General features: G+C 50.5%; 7 protein-coding genes across 7 annotated transcripts; 2 read left to right on the forward strand and 5 right to left on the reverse strand.

The window, feature by feature from the left end:
* Positions 1 to 217: 217 nt before the first annotated feature.
* On the reverse strand, positions 218 to 3,145 carry M437DRAFT_42063 (JmjC-domain-containing protein; the record flags this gene model as incomplete). The annotated part of the gene is made up of 2 exons (XM_041020502.1): positions 218 to 2,839; positions 2,894 to 3,145. Coding segments are annotated over 2 exons (2,874 nt in total), but the record flags the coding sequence as incomplete, so codon positions are not given.
* Positions 3,146 to 4,648: 1,503 nt separating this feature from the next.
* M437DRAFT_42944 (uncharacterized protein) lies at positions 4,649 to 6,205 on the reverse strand (the record flags this gene model as incomplete). The annotated part of the gene is made up of 4 exons (XM_041020656.1): positions 4,649 to 5,307; positions 5,357 to 5,873; positions 5,924 to 5,951; positions 6,006 to 6,205. 4 exons carry the CDS (start codon positions 6,203 to 6,205, stop codon positions 4,649 to 4,651), a joined length of 1,404 nt encoding a protein of 467 aa, XP_040882065.1.
* A 440-nt stretch (positions 6,206 to 6,645) lies between these two features.
* On the reverse strand, positions 6,646 to 8,262 carry M437DRAFT_82018 (glycoside hydrolase; the record flags this gene model as incomplete). Its single annotated transcript, XM_041027670.1, has 1 exon — positions 6,646 to 8,262. The coding sequence occupies one exon, from the start codon at positions 8,260 to 8,262 to the stop codon at positions 6,646 to 6,648; it is 1,617 nt and encodes a 538-aa protein (XP_040882066.1).
* A 2,665-nt stretch (positions 8,263 to 10,927) lies between these two features.
* On the reverse strand, positions 10,928 to 11,236 carry M437DRAFT_63701 (uncharacterized protein; the record flags this gene model as incomplete). Its single annotated transcript, XM_041024292.1, has 1 exon — positions 10,928 to 11,236. One exon carries the CDS (start codon positions 11,234 to 11,236, stop codon positions 10,928 to 10,930), a length of 309 nt encoding a protein of 102 aa, XP_040882067.1.
* Positions 11,237 to 12,018: 782 nt separating this feature from the next.
* Positions 12,019 to 12,530, forward strand: M437DRAFT_43181 (uncharacterized protein; the record flags this gene model as incomplete). The annotated part of the gene is made up of 2 exons (XM_041020699.1): positions 12,019 to 12,121; positions 12,187 to 12,530. 2 exons carry the CDS (start codon positions 12,019 to 12,021, stop codon positions 12,528 to 12,530), a joined length of 447 nt encoding a protein of 148 aa, XP_040882068.1.
* A 2,023-nt stretch (positions 12,531 to 14,553) lies between these two features.
* Positions 14,554 to 16,144, forward strand: M437DRAFT_72994 (sulfite efflux pump SSU1; the record flags this gene model as incomplete). Its single annotated transcript, XM_041025953.1, has 6 exons — positions 14,554 to 14,600; positions 14,709 to 14,756; positions 14,822 to 15,190; positions 15,254 to 15,550; positions 15,602 to 15,819; positions 15,882 to 16,144. The coding sequence occupies 6 exons, from the start codon at positions 14,554 to 14,556 to the stop codon at positions 16,142 to 16,144; spliced, it is 1,242 nt and encodes a 413-aa protein (XP_040882069.1).
* Positions 16,145 to 18,234: 2,090 nt separating this feature from the next.
* M437DRAFT_72995 (uncharacterized protein) lies at positions 18,235 to 20,308 on the reverse strand (the record flags this gene model as incomplete). Its single annotated transcript, XM_041025954.1, has 6 exons — positions 18,235 to 18,765; positions 18,821 to 19,229; positions 19,279 to 19,361; positions 19,409 to 19,873; positions 19,929 to 20,137; positions 20,191 to 20,308. 6 exons carry the CDS (start codon positions 20,306 to 20,308, stop codon positions 18,235 to 18,237), a joined length of 1,815 nt encoding a protein of 604 aa, XP_040882567.1.
* Positions 20,309 to 21,107: the final 799 nt, after the last annotated feature.

A 21,107-nucleotide genomic window follows, 5' to 3' on the forward strand; every position in this document is an offset into this window, starting at 1 on the left:
TTCTTGACGAGTAGTAACCTTCTGAGAAAGGACGAAGTGGAGCTGACTGTTGCCGTGTGGGTTCGCTGTGCTGCTGACGAAGTGAAGGAATAGGCTGGGTAGAGTAGAGTCCTGTCGCATACGATGCTCTTCTGGGGTCAGCTTGTTGGATGAACTGTTTCTGCGAGGCCAGCGCGCGTTGGTCCAGACCATAGTTGCCTGTAGGATAAGCAGGAGTCTTGGGTTTGTATGTGTATGGCCGTTCACTGCTTTGAGCTTGTACAGGTCGTGAGACTTGAGGCATAGTGTAACCACCAGTGTAGCCTCCGGCGTATGATGGCGCCACAGGTCTGAAAGGTTTGGCAGGCTTGACGCGCTCCATGAAATCGCCCATGAAGACATGATTCTGGCCCTCAGGGTCGTCAGTAAACCTGCCTTTGGCTTCTGTCGACTTCTTTGGCAAGTAGTAATACAGCTGGTCAGGCTTGTTCAAGTCGATTTTGACCTGATCAGGGTTCTTGATGACAGCCGTACTATAGCCTTGAGGAGGATTCTGCAAGTTACGGAACTCTGCCCATTTCCAGTTTGCGTCTTCATGGAAGGTTGTTTCCAGAATGGGAACGCCGTCTTGGCGGTTTCCAATCGACACAGACTGCTTGCTCATACCTTCCGGCATGGGAATAGCAGTTGGCGAGGGTTTAGGACGTTCAGAGTCGATAGGGTCCAGCACCAGAAGCCACTTCCACTCAACCTCAACTTGGTCGCCAGAAGGAAGCACGTTGATTAGGACAGCGCTCTCGCCTGGACGGTTCTCCTCAACAATACCTGCAAAGATATCGCCACCCATGTACTGAGCCTGGATAGCGTCCCCTTTCTTGAGAGATCTAGCAAAGGTGTTGGTGAGCTTATTGTTCTCCAAAGCATCGCTATCCATGTTCTTCCCACGCTTAGAACGATGGAAGCGGCATCTCAAATCAATGCCCTCTTCGAAGTATTCAGTTCCATCCTCGCCAAAGGTTGGCACAGGGCCGACGTCAATTTGCACACCAGCAGCGAGCGCGCAAGTTGCATGGTACGCTCTAGTGCATTTCTTGGCTTGACATTGGAAGCAAGCACCACGCTTGGAACGACAGAAGTTGCACTTGAGATCAAGGCGAGCCTTGTCAATACCAGCAACGCCGACAACCTTCTCCACACCATCCTCGCTGTTAATCCAGGTTTCGGGAGTGTATAGCGCGCAGCAACGATGCGCTTTCTGGCCATTATCCGTTGGTAGTAGGGGCTCGTTTGGAGGATCGTTAGGACAGAGGACGCAAGGCTCTCTGTGAGGACCCTTGATAAGGATCCTGATGCGCTTCTTCTTCTTGCCTGCATCCTTTTCCTTGGGATCACGCTTGCGCTTACGAGCTTGCGCTTGCGGCTTACCTGCAACACTTGCAGGAGGACTGGGAAGATCAGTCGCACCATCCAGTTCCATTTCGTCCTCGTCATCGTCATCAGTCTCCTCGTAATACTCAGGAGTAGGTTCGCCTCTGAGTTTACGCTCAATCTCTCCAACATCGACCCAAACACTGTCAGCCTCACACTCGCACTTCTTTGCAATACGTCCATAGTCGAGCCAGGACTCGGTCGCAAAATTGACAGATTCTGCACAGTTGTAGCCAATGTTGTATCCAGAGTGGTATCCGTAAGGGTATGTGATGACGAATTCACCCTCGTAATGGACGAGCTTGTTGACTTTGATTCCGAATTGCTTCTGCAAAATCTCCGGAGAGATGAGGTAAGTCTTGTGGCGCAAGAACTGATCGCAAGCCTTCGAATCGTTGGGCCAGATACTCTTCATGGCCTTCTCGAATTTTCTAGCGTCCTCCTGAGAGATACTGTACCACTGTTTGGGGGCTCCGAAATGGATGTAGTTGATACTGTAAAGATCGACGTCTTCCAGATGCCAGGCAAAAGTAGCTTTCCACATTCCCATGTACAGATATGCAGTGTTGACACCAGGGACCTTTGTTCCAAGGACATCGAGCAAGTTGGGCAATTTTGCAACATTCCAGACATCGCACTCATCCTTGAACAAAGAACCAGGCATATCGGCAGCATACATAGGTTGAGCAAACGTCAAGCTTTTCCAGTATGCAGTCTCCAGTTCAGCGCATCGCTCTGGTGTAAATTCTTCGAGGTCATCCATGTGGTAGTCGAAATCCTTGAAGGCAGCCTCATCAACAACATCGTTGGTCTCTGTTGTGTTGTTCATTCTGCGAGACGAGACTGATTTCTGCTGGCCTGCTTTTGGTTGACGTCCTCTTGGTTTTGGCTTGGGTTTGCTTGGAGTTGTGTGCTCGGAAGGCTCGGTCGACTTGAGCACTGGAGAGGTAGGCGTTGGCGGTACTTGGCTGGCTCTTGAAGAAATTTCGTCTTCATCATCCTCCTCATTCTTCAAAGGGTGCTTGCGAGGTCTACCAGGCTTTCTCTTGCTTGTAGCATCTTTGGGGGTCGAAGTCCTGGTTGAGGCAGCACGAGTCTTAGTCGCAGCGCTCCTGGAGACTTGTGCTTGGTTTCTGCGACGTTCTCCTCTTCTGGCAGGTGGCTGATATTGGGGCTCCTCCGTAAGCGACTTCCATTCAGGAAGGTTGTAAGAGCGTTGCTTTTCGATGTTGGCTTGAGTGTAGATTCCGTGGGTGCCCATAAACTCTTGCGAGATTGGGTTCTTGATCTTGATGGTCTTTACGAGTTCGTCGAGGGCAGGCTGATCGTCTCTCCATTCTTGAGGAGGAATGACCTTGACAATACCAGATTTCATGCCGTACTTGTCGATCTTGTCAATGAACTTTTTGAAGTCGCGAAACTGTGCCATTGTCTATCGCAAGGGTGTTAGCAATACAAGGGTTATGGCAGTGGTATCGTGACGTACTGGCTTGAAGACGGGGACTTTGCCGTCACCCCAGTAATGGTCTGGTTCAATCTCTTCCTCATCTTCCATGTCAAGGTCCAGTTCAGACAAGTCGGAAGAGGCGTCATCATCGACTCTGATGTTGTTGTCCTCGGAGGTTGGTGGAGTCAATGCGTGTGCGGGTTCAGGGTGCTTGGACAAGTTGGAAGCTTCGGGCAAGGCAGCGTCGGAGGAGACGTTCGCAGGCTCGGTCGCGACGGCCGGCGAAGGCATCGACAAGTCCATGATGGTCGTTCAGATAATCATATACTGCCACAAAGGGCGTAACTAATTTTCGGAAGTGACAAAACTCGAAGGGGAAGCAACGGTGTGAGTGCTGCTTGTGTCGGTGGCTTGCTTGGACCCGGGTGGGCTGCTCGGCAAGCGACAGTAGAGGGCGGCAAAGAGGGAAGGAGACAGTCAGTGTCGACTGCTCACGGAAGTCGTGGCGGGGCGGAGAATAATTGTCGCATGCGCAAGGCAGTCGTAGTCGGGCAGCTCTTGCTGTCGTCGTCACTGTGTGTGGAATGCGACCAAATCCGCAAAACCAAGAGTAGTCGCTGCCATCCCTCACCCCATAGATCAGGTGCTTTCCACTCACGCCAAGCCTTTGCAATGAGTGGACATCTCCGTACCGCACGGACACTTTTATAGTCGCGCTCGATAGACGATAACATCACAATAGTCATGGTTGAATACTGCAAAAACATGTGAAGTGCCATACGAAGTACAGAAACATCATATCACATCACACATATGAAGCAAATTTGATAGATCGTGTTGCTGGATAATTTTTTGACCATCACTTGAACTCTCTGCACGACAAACCACCCGAGTCACTTCCTTCCAGATAAGATCCGCCGGGTGCCTAGCCAGATGCACAAGCACCCCTGATCGACCCCGGCTCTTAGCTCACTCCAGTATCTGACAGGGCTGACCAACTTTGCCCAAGCTTTCCGGATCTAATGATGCTCGTATACGTGCCGAGTAGCAGCAAGGTGTCAGAGCTTGTCATTCATGAATCAAGACCAGGCTTCTAAGTGCGAGATCCACGCCTCCTTGGTGAACGATGGTTTGGCGCAGAGGAACAGACTCCAGCAGACATGCATATGCTGCCATCGCGAGGTAGAACACAGGCGGCCATCAATACCGCGCGTGTATGTGGAAAGAAGACACAAGCAGCAGATGCTCGGAGGAGATGGTGGGTAGTACGCGTGGCCAAGGAAAAATGAAGATAGTCATCAATCTTTCTGTCGCTTCAGTCATCATGACCCTCGAACGAATGTTATGCAAAAACACTTTTCTTTCTCTTTTCCAGAATTTCCAACTTTCAGGAAACCGAAATAGTGAGACCAGAGGGGTAAAAAAGCCAGTGCCCAAACAAAAATGCGCACCCCAGAGCTCCGATAGCTATGCAGCAAAGGAGAAAAGAAGCAGGACGCCAAATCAGAAAGTAGAACAAAGACACTCCAGCGCTCCAGTGTACATGACAACCAAAGAGCATCTCCGAGAAAGAGCAATGTGAAGAAAAGAGATGGGTAGAAAAAGAAGAAGGTGTGTGTGGTATGCAGAAACAAGAAAACGCCGTCGTGATCAAATGTCAGTCATTTCTCCATTGATAGCATCCCCATCCCTGCCCGTGTTTGTTTGTTTGTTTCATTCGTCTCCTCCTCTTTGCAACACACTAAGTGTTTGCGCTGCTAAGAGGTCTTTGACGCTGTACCTCAAAGCGACTTCCTATGCCTGAGGCTGAGGAGCTCCGCCACGGCCTCCACGACCGCGACCGTCGCCACGACCGCCTCTGAAGTTGCCGCGGTGTCCGCCTCTGGGACCACCACGTCCACGGCCTCCACGGCCTCCGCGGCCTTGTCCACCTCTTCCTCCACGTCTCTCGACAGATTGGTATCCCTCAGCATCAGTCGAGGCAAGACCGTTAGTGTTGTTGTTCTCAGTAGTGGCCTCGGTAGCGGTGGCGTTTGCGGATGTCTGATCGGCCCAAGAGCTGGTCGACTGGGGCTGAGCAGGCTCGTGGACAGCCTCAGTCTCGTCGGCAGGGCGAGGGACCATTTCGAAAGAGTCGTCAAGCTGCTGATCAGTGCCGGCGGTGGCAGCAGCGTTGTCCCACTGTGTCTCGGCTGACTTGTTGGCAGAACCGTCATCGATGGAGGCCTCGGCAATCTGGTCGTCGGCCACGACAATGGGCTTCTCTTCCTCAACGGGCTGGTTCAGACCGAGCTCGGTGAGACCAGCGTGTGCAATGGTAGGATCGCTGGAAGGAATGGTGTCCTCGGGCTGGACAGTGGTAGCATCATTTGTCTCGGCCGGGGCCTCCTCTTGAGCAGTCTCCTCACCAGGGAATGCGCCGAAGCCGACAGCGGCCTGCTTGACCTGTGAATCTAGGGAGTAGTCAGCATCTGAGCAATCGTCCAAAGTTGGTCTCCATACACTTGACGGGCAACAGTTCACCCTCGACCGAAGGAACCTGCTCGTCAGAGCCCTGGATCAAGTTCATAACAGCATCAACGGCCTTGTCGTCACCACCGTAGACCAGCAACAGAGCACCCTCGAATGCCTTGGACTCATCAGTGTCTGCCTCCTCTTCGATGACACGCTTAGCAGCGGCAGCTCTGAGGAACTGGCTGAATGTGAGCAACTTCTGGCGAAGAGCAGTGTTGAGTTCCTTCTCGAGCTGCTCCTTGAGAGAGCCCTTCAACTTCTCAATCTCGGCTTGGTGGGCTGAAGTGAGCTGCGAGTGCTGAGCGGACATGCGCGACTGGTAGTCGGCATCGACCTTCTTGTACTGGGCAATCTGTTCTTCGAGTTGAGCGAGTTGGGCTTGGAGGGCGGGCTTCTTTGAGGCTTGGGCCTTCTGGTCGGCGTTGATCTTGCGGGCAGCGAGGAGTTCGTCAAGGCTCTTGTCGGGATTCTCGGCGAGGATTGTGTCCAACTTGGTCATGGCATTCTGCGTCTGGTTAGAATGGTGTGGTTGTGGTGAATGAGTAGGTGACTGACGAGCTTCTTGGTCACATTGCGAATGTTCCTGAAAGACAATCAGTACGGACGATCTGCGAAGAAGACCAAGCGCAAGATGTACTTCTGCAATTCCTTGACATAAGAGCTCTCAAAGGCATCACCGTTGGTGTCTGCGACGTCAGGAGTCTTCGTGCCATTGCTCTCCTGCTGAGGCTGGCTGGCGGCCTGCGCAGCGGCAGCGGCTTCGGCCTTTTCGCGCTTCTTGCGAGCGCTCTTGGACTCTCCTGCGGGTTGAGGGTTGCTGATTGTGTCGGCTGACATTGTGTATGGTGGATGAATACTTTCAAGCTGGAAATACAAGAAAGGATCAAAGTCGCGTGCTTGTGAATACAGAAATGCGACTTCTTGTCACACAAGCTCCAAACACTGTCAGGAAACGTCCGTGCACAAGCTCTCGCCTACACTCACTCCGCATCGGGTTCTAGAGACTTCGAAGAAATTCCACTCGCTCTGCTCCTCCGACGAGTGAAGACTTGACCACAGTGAGGAAGCTGGCATAACAGAGAAGTTCATTCATGGCAAGATGCTCGTTTTGGATGGAATGTTCATTTCGGTGCATTGCACTCTAAAAGTCTATCTACAAAAAAAATCGAATCGAAATCTATGTCCATTGGATCATGGAAGGGGTATATCGCAGTGTACTTTTTTCTAAACCTGTTCATCGGCGTCCAGCGCCTTCTCTATAACTTCTCCATCCTTGTTCATGAGCTGCACTGACCAGGGTACTTTCTGTCGGTGATCTTGTCTCCAATCAAGCCATACTTGATGGCGTTTTGGTAGCCCCAAGCACCGGGGCCCTTGAAGTTCCACATGAAGTAGCCACGGGCATGTGCCTCGAAAGTATCGAGCTCGGCTTCGAGGAACTTGCGGGTAGCCTCGATGAGAGGCTGGTTCCAGTTCTCGATGTCGACGTTGGCAGAGCATTGGCAGCCGTCGATCCAGCAGACGTTACCAGCGACGGTAGAACCATCGGGGTTAGCGCAGATGTTGGTGGCAGCACTGAACTCGCCGACAATCACAGGCAGCTTGGATGATGAAGGCAACAACTCGCTTGATGACCAGTTGCAAGCCTTCTCGACGTGTTGGTCTTGAGTGAGCAGCGAGTCAGCTGCAACTTGGTTTTGGTAGAGGTGAACATCGATCCAGAACTTGGCATCAGAAAGAGAAGCATCGCCATTGACAGCGGAGCCGACCTCTTCCCAATCAGAGGGTCCCATGAAGCCGTCGTGCATGATGACAGCAAGATCTTGGTTGGTTGATGCAGACTTGACAGCTGTGTAAGCCTTCTGTGCCCACTCCTTGGTTGTGTCAATGTTGTTCTGATCCCACGAAATGGGCTCGTTGACAAGCTGAATACCGAAGACGACGTCGGCGTACTCTTGAGCACCATACTTCTTGGCAATGGTCTCGAGAATGCTGATGCTCTGCTCCATGTTGTCGTCTTGCTGCCAAGCTACATTGCCCGAGTGACCAGAGTTGTCGAAACCGTTTTGCGAACCAGGCGAGCCGTGGCAGTCGACGAGAACCTTGATTCCGTGGTTGCGGCACCAGCCGATGGCCTTCTCGAGATAAGCATCGGCGCCCATGAGGTAGGGTGCTGACTGGGCGTAGGACCAGAAACCGATAGGGATACGCACAGCGTTGATCCCAGCGGCGGCAAGTCCCTCGACGTCGGACTCAGTGAAGTAGGTTGACCAATGTTGCTCCAACTTCTCTTGAGCGCCCTTGCAGCTGTCGAAGGAGTATTGATCGGTTGCACTGGTGTTGGCAAAGACATCCCAGTTCATCCATGACTCCAGGATCAACCAACCACCAATGTTGACACCACGAAGAACGTCGGGAAGGGCGGTCGATCCGGTAGAGGCAGCTGCAGTGCTAGAAGCAGTCACCGAGGCGGTGCTGTTGTATGAAGCAGTAGAGTAGAGAGATTGAGAGGAGGCTTGACGGTAAGATGTCCACCATGAAGAAAAGGCGGTGGCGTTTATTTGTCCAGTTCCAGTAGGTTGAGGGTATCCAGTTACTCCAGAAGGGAATCCAGTTCCAGTAGGCCAAGCATATCCAGATGCGGTTGGGTAAAATCCAGAGGCGAGATATCCAGAGGGGACAATTCCAGAAGGTGCGATGTGTTGTGATCCAATGGAGAGGGTTGGGAAGGTCGAAGTCGATTCATACGTGGCCGATGGGCTCCAGGCTGGCGGTCCGTGGTAATAAGATTTGGGGGAAAACGATGGTGCAGATGGGGCAGGTGCAGGCAAAGCTTCCGCAACGAGAGAAGAGAACGCAAAATAAGCAAACGCAAAAGAGGTTGAGCTGAACATTTCTGCTACAGCGCTACTTTTTCGAAGAGGGGGTGATGAGCTTGTCTTGATATAGGTCGTCGATTGTGTTGATGTGGCTTCGGCTGTGGCTATTGGAAATCTATTGAGCAGATTGTATCCTGGGAGACGTAGCAGAGTTGGAAAAGACCGTTGAGTTCGCCGGTAGTGATCGTGAAGAGTGATAAACTCGAATGAAAGGACGTAAGCAGCGTAGAGGCTTCTCACAGAGAGCACAAATAAAGAATGGCAGCACTAGGCTGGGGGGATTGGAGAACTCGAACAGAATGTTGAAAGAAAGAACGGAGAGACACAGGGCAATGCGGCCGTCTTATCGTGGCCGTATACGCAGCCCCTTGTGTAGGTGTTCCCCTGATAGAACCTACCGACTCAAATGTTGTGGATCAACTACCCAGGGACGTTTTGAAACCGTGGTTGCCGCCTGGCTGACCAGTAAGGAATGCCGTTAGCCGCGACCGCACGTCCAGATCACATTGAAATTCTCCATATAGTGCACGGGAACGCAGAGCCTTGTGATCAAGCTTTCGCTGACTATGCTTGAAAGGTGTTATCAGTGGATCTTTTTCGCAAGGCCCTGTTGTTGGACAGCGGCGAAAAGAGGCAGAGGGAGTTTCAGGAATATGGTGAAACGTCCGTGCTCCCTTCCCTGAAGAACACTGCCAGCATCCTCTACCTCCACCGCTCACTCGGGCCGTTCAAACTGGCCATGCATCCGATCTTTCTATTGGTCTATCGATTCGCGACCTAGGGGAATCGCGTCGTCCACAGACGCGGTGGAGTCAGTCGTTGTTGGCACAGAGCCCCACAAGCCGTGCTCCTGTATAGTGCAGATACTCTAAAAAGACACGAACTTTCTGCCCAAAAGAACGGTTGGGCGCCTACGACATCGATTTCAAGCATCAATTGCATGCGGAAGTCGTGGCCGTGTGGTCGAGGCGAAGCATGGAGCACTGTGATATATTTGTGCCGTGACCCACCTGTTAGTGGATGGCGCGTTCATGGTCATGGCGCTATGGTCTTGTACGACTTGACACTTGCGGCAGTGAGGCGGTCAAGGCGCGGTGCATAGGGGCGACGCATCGAGGGGCTGACGAGTGAACACTGACTACATGTTGCTGGAATTTTGTCTAGACCTGGGCGTCGCGATTGTTGAATCGACTTCCCTGAGTGTATCTAGACTATCTCGTTGAGTATGCTTACGATAAAGGAGTCATCTGGGTCGAGGAGTTGTTCCTGCCGCATGTCCAGCATTTTGAGACAGCTGCGGTTCACCTTGCTGGTCCTTCAATCTTGCCTGCTGACAAGGTAAACTTGATGCAGCACACGCAAGATCGAGCACGTCGATCCTTTGATCATTCATCCATAGCATGCACTGCCGCTGGCTGTTTCTAGAAATGGTCTTGGAAAGATTTCATCTCAATAACTGTCTTTGCCATAAGCATCTCACGTGTGAAGCGCCAGACCGTTACACGCCGATGTGATGACTTGCAGCACCCATCCGACCTCTGGATTCCTCCCATACTGCTCGAAGCCTGCTTCTATCTCGACTCTGGAAATGCAGGATCAGTGTTCGTTGTCTTCCGTCGAGATTCGTCGCTCATAGAGAGAAACATCATCATCAACTTGATCAACTGACCTTGGACGACCACCAAGGCCTACGATCAATTTATACAGACAAAACAGGTGCTTGAACGACAGTGACACACGAAATTTGGTTTTTGTTTTTCGTGTTGTACGCTTGAGATGTTTGATGAAAAAGACAAGGCGGCACAGAATCGTGGTAGACCAATTCTGGCTTTGCCCAGCTTATAGGTTGCTGTCTGCAGCTTCTTGCACGAGGTGTTGCAGATCACGTCCCCTCATGTTCTGATCATGAGAGGTCTGCATGCAGACGGTCGAGACCTTTGCGATGGGGATTCGAATCGTGCATGGCACGAAGATGCGGAGAGTCGAGGTCATGGCTTCAGAAGTCGAAAATACAGGACGAGCAAATGTGACACCACCCTACCTTTTAGCAATCTCGAACAAAGAAATAGAAGAAGTCAGTATAGCGAGTGCACATGACCCAGTATGCTGGACTGGGCGTCGCAGATAGTCAGGGCGGATGCATGAAAAGAAGTCGGAAGAGTAGAGCATTTCAACCGCGTTAGCCTGTTATAGATGCGACCAATGAAGTGCAGCAGAGGTGCGCGTGTGGCATCAGCATGTTAGATAAGACATTGTTGCAGGTGCTTGCACACATCGACTTGATCATTCTGGACATCTGAAAAGTTGACTGAAGGATGGAATTTGGGTAGATATGAAACCAGGCAGAACAGGGGAAGTTGGTGCCACGCAGGTAATGAAAAGGTCGAAGGATTGACTTGTTGGAGGATGGATTGTCGAGTTCTCGGAAGTTTTTGGCGTCTGCCGACTCCAAAGTTGGGGGAGGGTCCCTTGGTCTTGGACCAGCTTCCTCCTTCCCCCATCCCATGTGATCTTCCAACGTGACCTCGAATACTCCCTCCTCTGGTCGTTGATTATCTCGACGATTTAATATCACAGTTTGCCCAAGCTTTATTGCGCCGCGCGAAGCTAGAGGATTTACTTCTCGACGTCCATTTCTTGATATCAAAGTTGCCGGTCTTGTCGCGTTGTTGCTACCAGATTAAAGCGCCCGGCTTGCGAACTCGTGACTTGTCACGTTACCTCGAAACGACGTCGACTCTCGAACTTGGTGAGTACATCCACTTTGGTCTTTGCAAGCGGCATTCTCGCTCTTCGCAACCAACATGGCATGGCTTTTGACTGGTCTCGCCATCTCGTCGTCGCTGCACCCGCGCGACGTCTTGCCTGCGCACGCGTCGCGACTTCGACCTTGACCGCCAGCCTGCCATACCGCGGCGGCGCTCAAGAGTTGAGCGACGATCATGCGTCGCAGCGCCACTTCGACCACGTTCCCACTCAGTCTTGCCATGTCTGAAGAGATATCATTCGTCAGGATACGCGTTGCTCAAAGCGGCGCATGTAGCGAATTGCGACAGCTTGCCAGCTGCCCATGACCATCCGTCACCATCTTGTGATATTCCTATGACTGACCAAGCCTGAGAACTAGTGTTCCCCTCCTTTCGTTACTCGAACGTGATCTTCGCAAACTCGTCCCAATACACACACACGAAAGCCAAGCAGCACACCTGCTGAACGCTATAACGCGTCCAATCGTAGTAAAATACAACACAAACGCACGCGCCAGCCATGGCGTCTCTAGCACATAAGCGCAAGCGCGACTCACTCGACCATGATGTTGGTCATGCTCCTGCGCCGAATGACTTCAAGGAGTTTAGAGGCTCACCGAACGGCCAGGTTGAGTACGAAACACCCTTCCTTCACAACCACGAGAACGACATGCCGCCGCATTTCGCCGATGCTTTGGTTCAACACAATGCTGGCGACCACGGGGTTCATGACCACTCTTTACACGACCATAACGTCCACAATCAAGGCTCTGCCAACGGCCAGAGCGCTAGCGAGACTGCGAATGCCGCTTTACATTACTCCATGGGCGTACCACAGAACCATGACGAGTCCTTCCTCGCTCACAATGATGGTCACCGCGAGTCCAGTGCTACCTTCTCCCTCGAGGCCGGTGCTGGTCAACCAAATCCTGAGGCATATGGTGAATTCGCTGGTCTCGAGCAGCTGAAAGAGAACGCACAACCTCAACAGCAACAGCAACAAGCTCCTCCTCAAACTTCGGTCATGGGCAACAACGAAGGCTCGCCATCAGCAACGCCTTCTGGCAATAAACCTGCTGTAGGTACTGACGAATGGCACAAGGTGCGTCGCGACAATCACAAAGAAGGTAAGTTATTCTTACGAGCGCCAACCTCGTTTTTCGCTTCGACCACTTGCTGAACATTTATGCAGTCGAACGTCGTCGCCGTGAAACGATCAACGAGGGTATCAATGAGCTTGCCAAGATCGTACCTGGCTGCGAGAAGAACAAGGGCAGCATTCTTCAGCGTGCAGTTCAGTTCATCACCCAGCTCAAGGAGAACGAATCTCAGAATATCGAGAAGTGGACACTGGAGAAGCTTTTGACCGAGCAAGCCATTGCTGAACTCAGCGCATCCTGCGATAGACTGAAGGCCGAGTTAAGTCAAGTCTACAAGGACCTAGACGCATGGAAAAGATGTGCTCAACGTTCTGGACTTGAACCTTCGGATGAAGACCGCGCCAACGCTGCTGGCAACCGAGACGACGAGGCTTAGTATGCATCAAACGCTATATCGGGAGTTGCAGCTTGGCAAATACCAGTCAATGACCAGGCTCAACTTGTCGAGAATACACCATCACAATCATCCCAGGTCACGAGCAGCGAGAACGAGAAGCGTAGCAGTGATAGTCCACCTGCTGGCCTCGATGTCGTGTATACTCATCCTGTGGATATCCCTGAGAACACCACTTCCGAAACTTCGGCCCCAGCTGGCTGTCCCCCGGATGCTTTGCCATGGTAGCCGAGTGCTCTCAGTGCTCGTCACGTCTTCTACGACCTAATTCAACTACTATGTCAGAGCACCACACTCTACCTGAATGTGTTCTTTGCAGCGTCTTTTCTTACTTCTATCCCAAGAGCCACGTCTTTGCTCTCCTGAGCTTCTGCATATGTTTTTTTTCTGATTGCTTCAGACTTTAATCGAATGAGGAAGAATAATGGCCAATTCTAGGGTCACGGCGTTATTTCTATAGTGGAATGGCGTTTTGGGCGGAATTTTCTACATGCTTTCTTGTGTGTTTTCGTGAATTACTACCACTCAATACCACTTTTTCTTTTCCTTACAGACAGAACACCGTGGTATCGATTTTCATCCGCTTATCGTGCATTTCTTCCAGTCTTTTGCACGCGTCTGTTCATCAAATTGATCATAGGAAGAGTGAGAGCTGGATGCCCAAGACAAACGGTTGGCCGTATCACCCTGTCTCTACGACATCATATTAATCACGGGTTGTCATCCTTCAGTTGAGTAAGTATATGCATCGCAGAGTCGAAGAAGCATTCGCTCCTGGCAACGAGAGCAGATGTCTGCCCGAATTGGTGTCGTGTAAGTGGTTAGAGCTATTCCAACCGATGTTCAATATGATATCTCCAAAACCACGTTGGCTTCCGTACAAGGCAGGGATTAAACATTACACATCAATCCGAATTTCGCAAATCCATAAAATCTTAGGTTTTGTTATACAGTGAAAGTACTGTAAACTCGGAAATGTCTCTACACACCATACCATACTAGATGATTTGAGACGTCACTACTGAACTGAAATGTCTATCTCCTTGGACATACCTACATGCACAGGCGGATATATTTCGGACTGCTATTTAGGTGTTTGTCCGCTTACTCTCGGGCGTTTACCTTGGCGCAAAGACAAAAGACAAGCGATTGTTTATCGTTGCGACCCACTGCAAAATTCCAAATTTACTGAGCAATAACGGACAGTCGAGCTTGCGATGCAGAATAAAATCACAACCACCAAGCATGTCAACTTGTCCTAAGAAAGGGTCTCCCGATGAACAGGTGTTCAGCTCGCGAATCGCAAGACCCTTTGGAATCTGGATCTGTGTTGTCAGAAAACCGTTGCGGACTTGAAAGCTTTCGGAGAACAAATGACGAAGTCGAGATAAAGCACGCCCAAGCTGGCTCCGAACCGGCCCGATGCGGTGAGGGAAGCGAGATCAATTTCACCATCTGTCAGCATTGCTGCATACTTCAACCAAAGCAAAGAGAATTCAATGCGAAGGGAAAGAGAACCTAGAGATGGATATGATGTAGCCATAGATGTAAAAGATGAAGGGACAATGCAAAAAGACAGAACGTACCCCAGACACATGGCAGTAGAGATAGACGGTGCTATCTCGGAGCAAGGCGTATCTCAGCCACGCAATGGGAGGCGCCGTTTGGTAGAATTTGGCAATGGATACCAGCAGAATCGACGAGAGAAACCCGAGCCAGACCCGGATCATGACAGACAAGGAGATGGCACGAAAAATCTTGAATCATAGAGCGCCTGCCTGTGGTATAGACGCATACATCCAGTATACTCGACTCTGCGCACCGTACAGCTCTGCTTTTGGCTTGTTCTTTGACGATTGTTTTGTTGGAGACAGGAAAGCCTGAGGCGTGATTGTTTGCCTCCCTCTTCCGACCTGCGGCAGCGTGGATGCGCATACCATTCTGGCCGATAGAGAACCCATTCGGACGCGCTGGCCGCTTCGCCTCCTGCAAGTTTCGATTAGGCATGCCAAACAGCCTGAGCGAAATCACTCTCGCTGTCACGCAGCCACCGTCTGGGGTGCTGACCCCGGTCAATCCGTCGGAGAACCCAGATCCAGATGTCCAGCTTGGAGATCTTGAGAAAGGGTTGTCAGATAAGACCGAAATTGATCTTCCCAGGCAAGATGATCATGGTTGGAGACGGATTGTTCGTGGTTTTACTCCTTCGTACGTTATGAGTCTTGTCCGCGATATCCGACGATTGTAGGAGATGGCTGACTCAATACCTCCAGTATGTTCTCGATAACCATGGGAACTGGTGTGGTGGCAATTTTGATACATCAAATGCCGTACAATAGCAGCTGGACGAACTATCCCTGTTATATTGTGTTCGGACTCAATGTCCTGATATTCGTTAGCGCCTTGTTAATATCCATCTTGCGGTATGCTCTGTGGCCTGAGCTGTGGCCAGCGATGATCAATCACCCGACGCATTCTCTGTTCTTGGGATGTTTCCCCATGGGTCTTGGAACCATCGTTAACCTGATCGTGCTGGTCTGCGTTCCGGCATGGGGACGCTGGGCGGCGACAATGGCGTGGGCCCTTTGGTGGATCGATGCTGCTCTTGCGGTAACCATTTGTTGCTCAGTCGCATTTCTGATGTATGTTGTTATTCTCGGCTTCCGGATCAAAGAGTGTTGTTGGACTGACTCGTGAGCTTCCAGGATCTCGGTTCATGAAGTGACCCCTGAGAAATTGACTGCCGCATGCTTGCTACCTGCTGTCAGTTGTCTTGTTGCTGCATCAACTGGTGGTCAAGTCGCGCAAATGGAGGCCCTCCAAGCGCATGAGGCACTTTGGACATTGCTTACCTGCTATTGCTGCTGGGCAATTGGCTTCTTTGTCGGGCTGATGATACTATGCATCTACTTTTACAGATTATTGTTGTTCAAGCTTCCATCGCAGGAAGTCGTTGTTAGCGTTTTCTTGTCTTTGGGACCACTCGGACAAGGAAGCTTCGGGTGAGTGCTCCTTCCATTGCCAGTTCGAAGTCGATGCTGACCTCCTTCCAGAATTTTACAATGCGGAAAAGCTGCAAAGATGATCTTCCCAAAACTCACTGTATTGCCATCTGAGGCTGGCACCATTCTCTACGTCATGGGCCTCATCATGGGTCTTGTCATCTGGGCCATGGCAATCCCATGGATGTGTTTCGCTGTAGGATCTGTCCTTCGTTTGAAGTTCAGATTTCCTTTCAACATCGGCTGGTGGGCTTTCTTGTATCCAGTTGGTATGTTTCAGCCGCGTCCGTATACACATTTACAACTGGCATGCTAACTTGATGACCTTTAGGTGGTGTTGCGTCAGCAACAATAACATTGAGTGCCGAGCTGGACTCTGCATTCTTCGGCGTCGTTGCAGAAGTTCTTACTGCAATCATCGTCCTCGTCTGGATCATCTGCTTCGTGGGAACCATTCGAGGAGCATTCACAGGGGAGCTATTCCCCAAACCAGGTGTTTGCGAGCTTCGTCCGGATTCAGGCGCAAAGGTAAATCAATCCGATGCTTCAAAAACAAGAGCAACAAGAATAAATACTGATCATTGCAACGAATAGACGCCTTGAGAAGTCGCACAAACCAAGACACAGATGTCAATACGATCAGACCACAGGTCATCTCGTTCGCTCAAGCATGGCAGATCCCCTCACTTCTTCATGCGACCATGGACACTTGCGGCTCAATCGGCTATCGCGGTCTTCATGTTGCGGAGTCGTCCCGTATATCCGATTCACCGCGTCGCGTCAAAACTCCCCACCTCTGGACCTCAAGGTGTTGATTTCCTGCGAAATCGAATGCAACAACTCGATTCGACGAACTGGCCGTTCGATCCGAAGCTCTATCTGCAATCGCAATATAAGCTTATTGCAACACGTCCGTCGCTGAGATTGACCAGCAGTTTGTGCTTCTTACGTCTAGCCGCTTAGCAAACATTCACTAGTCGCGGCCCGGGGCTGAGATTCTGCAACCACCTCTGAACGACATCCATCGAATCCTTCTGAGGATCGAAAAACGGTTTGCATACCATGCAAATCGAGACAGCAGGATGCTACGATTTACGAAGCACGTGGAATCGCCTCTTTCTCCATTTGGCTTTCTGCAACAGCCGTCAGAAATGAGTCTCTCGTTGCGGACGCTCATGATGATGGCATTTACTCCACTCCTCTCACTCTTCTTTTTCTGATATTCGGACTTCCTTCGGATGTCCAGATGACGATAATGTATTTGCTCAGCACTCTTCTTGCCTTCCGGTCATGCGACTCTCCGCATCTCTCTCACGATTGTCTTTTGGAGCACCGCATGATACCCCACCTGTTTTCACCATAAGACCCTTTTAGATATAGATTAAACTAGACTAGATTAGACGTTCAAAAATCACATCTCCACTACATGACAATTTCAGATTAGAAAAAAAGGGTATAACCAACTCACAATAATGTAACCGATCTAACCGTTCCCCCCAAACCAGCCCTAACAATAAGAATCGCTCGGTCAAAATAAGCGAGGCTGGGCTGAGTCTCAAGAAACAAGCCTAAAACTTGACAGGGAACGATACCAAACAACCAGCCAAACTGGCGAGTAAAACGCTCTAGATCACATGAGGGTGGCTGCGGCTTACGCGACCGAACCCCCGGCTCTGCCGTCGAAAACCGACAACAACAGGAACAGTGCCATAGACCTTGCCTAGTTTCGAGCCCTCTCAGCTCCAACATACCCAAGTCGTGAGAGAAGCAAAAGAGAGAAGAGATCGTTATGCCCCACGGCGGACGCAGGTCCGCAGGAAGCCTAGATCTCAAATATCAAGCAACGCAAATAGAGAAACCCTGAAATGCAACAGCAACAGAAAACGAGAAACAGGCGTTGACAACAAGAGAGAAAACCAACACAGCAAAAGTCCATGCCTTGTCGGTCCGTACCCTGATCATGAACTATTCCAGGGCAGGAAGGCGCAATGAATGAAAACGCCATATTCCAGGTCCTTGGGATCGAAACAAAACCGTCGCGGCATGCGAGCGCGGGAAGGGAGACCCATGAGTGAACAGATACAGCCGTTTGGGCGAAAATATAGAACCACATATAAAAAAAAAACAAGCAAATCAGAATCCGTACGGAATGCAGCAATATTCACATTCCGGATTCAGAACATGTCCAGCCCACGTTCAGCAGTGACATTTGCGATACACACAAATCGAATCCGAACGGTCGTTGAAACCCAGCGTGAACCGACTCCAGCAAAGACCGATTCGATTTGCGGTCGAGTTCGGGGGAAGAAAGAGAGATATGAAGGAGAGCAAAGCAGGAGCAAGGTCTCGAACGTGTCGGTCGTAGGTCCGAGAATAACCAGTGCACTATTAGATAGTGCAAAGTACTGCATGAACCTGTCTTGAGCTATCATTACTCGCAACTCGATCTTCGACAATCGACCCCTGCGAGGTACAGGTAAAAGGAGTAGTCATGTCACCGCGGAGCTTCATGACTCATGCTGAATTGATAAATAAGCAGTTATAGTCGATAAGTGGTGTATTTAGGAGATTTCGATAAGAGAGCGGCTAGATGCGGGCCCCTTTGCTGTATTCTATATACAAAGAAAGCCTAGTATCAAAAGGTTAGTGCAAAAGAAGGACGATACGTTCATTGCCAGCAGTGCCTAGACCGTCTTGTCCAGTTCGGCTCTCGACGAGTTGGCAACACTAGGGTTCTCATCCGGAAATCGGATGGTTCTATTCAGAGGTGCAGGTGATTCGGCGGGTGTGACGGCGCAAGAGCGGCCTGCTGTAGGCGTGGCACCAAGTGGAGAATTGCGGTTCGTGTCTTTGATGAGATTCCTGCCCAGTGGGCGAGGGTTAGAGGGCTCGGAAATGTTTCTACTGGCAAGGTCGGACGTCGCACCGGAGACGTTCTTCGTTCCAGTGGTTTCTTGGTGGCCTCTATGCAAGTCTGACACTATGCTTCTTCCTACGCGATAGAACGAACGGGGCAGAGACGTACTGCTGCCCTCAGTTTCTGCCCGATAGCGACGGAAGCGACTAGCCAGAGTCGAATCAGACATGGCTCCTTCAATAGGTTGGGGCTCCTCAGATGATCTGCGAGAGAGACGTTCTGTCGAGACCGCAGCCGAAATGGTCCTTGGTAGATAGAATCCAAGTTTGCCCAGGGGGATACTGATGCCGTGTACGATCTAGAACTGTCAGTTTCACGAAACTCAAATAACAATCCACTTTCCTATTACTTACAATGCTGCAGATTGCCAAAAACCAAATCACGACGAGCATGATCTCAGACAACCGTTCTGCATCATCTCTGACCACGCCATCTCTCTGGATACCACGGAGGAACTCGCGGCTGATGTACAGGTAGAACACTGCACTAACACCGATAGGGCCAAAAAAGCCGACAACAAGAGCCTGACGTGGTTCCTCGATTTGATGAATCTTCTTATGCATAGCAAAGACGATCGGAAGTCGGCGCAGAAGCAAAACCAAGATACCCAGTGGGATGAGTCGGTAGATGGGAATCACATTGTTGTGCGCGAATTCGTACCAGGGTGTGATTGCACCAAACCATATGAAGATTGAGACGTTGAGCAGCATATCAATGGTCGGCTGCAGGGAGTCATCAAGCGTTTCCAAGCGGAACCAGTCGCTGTAGTATGTAAGTTTCAGGCGTCATTCACCTTCACGTCAAGACTTACTCCCAGGTGAAGACATTCCCAGCGATGAAGCAAGCGAGAACATCATCGGATCCGATCATACCAACGGTACCGACAATGAAGAGCTGTGGAAGTCAGTAATGAGCAGGAAGATATAGTGGTATATACTTACAGCAAGTGTAATGGCGAAAACCAAAAAGCTTTCCCTATCCACATACTTCCTCTCTTCTGCCCAGTGGAGCAGTTCCTTTGCAAGCCAGCCAACAACAGCTCCGTAGACGACACTAAGAAGGATTGTATAGCCCCACGTCTCACCAAACCACAAGCCGATTGCTTTGCGAGCACCGTCGTGGGCTGCATATTCAGGATGACCAACATATTTGATCAGATACAAAGGCAAAAACAAGAAAGGATAGCCAAGACCATCGTTTGCTCCAGACTCGGCAATGATGATTCTTTGAAGTTCTCTGGGGATGTTCTGGTCAGCGAACTTGCCTTTGACGATACTGTTACTCAGCACAGGATCGGTAGGCGTAACGCAAGCTCCGATGGCAAGTGCGAACAGAAAGTCGATATTAGGTACCAAGGCCCAAACAAGCAGGCTGGTCACTAGCCACATGACACACATGCCTGGGCCCTATTGTTTACTTAGCGCATAGTCTGTCACCTGGCGAGAAACTGCAACAACATACTAAAAGCAACGACAGAGGCTTCCATTCTTGCTTGAGATATTTGCTAGGTAGCTGAACGCCAGCCAGAACCAACTGAACACCCAAGACAAGCCTGGTGAAATAGAGGGTTATCGTCTCGAGGTCCTCGGCATTTCCTTGAGCATAATCAAGGGGGCGTATCAGATTGGCCGCGTGAGGCGAGAAGATAAGACCTCCGATCAGGGAAATTACTGTAGGGAACTCAATGTTTGTGTCGGCAGGAGAGATAGTATACAAGACTTACGAGCCTCTGACAGATAATACTTCTCCTTGAGAAGGTACGATACAAGGCCAAAGAGCGTGATGAAGCCTCCAAGTGTGGCGCAGACAATGTTGAAGTTGACAACAGAGAGCGTAGGCATGCTTCGCAGGGATCCGATATGCGACTACGCGATATCAGACGTGTGATGAGAGCAGCTTGAAGTGTTTGTGTCGTCAGTCGGCGACGACGAGAAAAGGTTGAAAGTCTCGTCATGACGCCAAGACGGGTCGACGGCCTCGACCATCACGCGCCCAACCAGGCAGATGAGTCGCGCGAAGTGACATAGATATCGCAGACAACCACTAGGTTATCAAGTACTGCGATCGTGCTGAATGCACGCTGCATTTGGCTAGTCTTGTTTGTGTGTACATCGAGCATTGTAGATAGTGTGGGGCAAATGGACAAAAGAGTCGAGGTGGCAGCCCTCCTCCATGCAGTAGCGTCTCTGTACGATTGATCAACCTCAGCCTATCATGCAAAAGTCACCGTATGAAAAGCGAGATGAATGCAAATCTTTCTTAAAGATTAACAATTGAACACTGAGTGAATTCATTTCTGGATATCTGTTCGACAACACCCAACCCATTCCATACAGTCCATGCAATGCAAATCGAAAAATGCCCATGCCTAAAACCTTGATGCTTTAACAATGTAGGGAAAACAAAAAAAACAAAAGCGCCTGTCATGTGTATTGAGCGATGTTTCTATGCCCATCTGTGCGATTAAAAATGATGCTAGGATATACAGGATGCTGTTTTCTCCAGTGAAGAAATTGAGGAGCCATAGGCTGTTCTCTCAATTGGTCTCGCTGTCTGAGACCTTGTCGGCAAAGGGACTAACGTAGCGCTTGTGAATATGCTGTCGATGTGGTTCAAGTGTTGTTCGTGGTTGAGGGATAA

Source organism: Aureobasidium melanogenum (genome assembly GCF_000721775.1).
Source record: "Aureobasidium melanogenum CBS 110374 unplaced genomic scaffold scaffold_4, whole genome shotgun sequence".
Taxonomy (NCBI): domain Eukaryota; kingdom Fungi; phylum Ascomycota; class Dothideomycetes; order Dothideales; family Saccotheciaceae; genus Aureobasidium; species Aureobasidium melanogenum.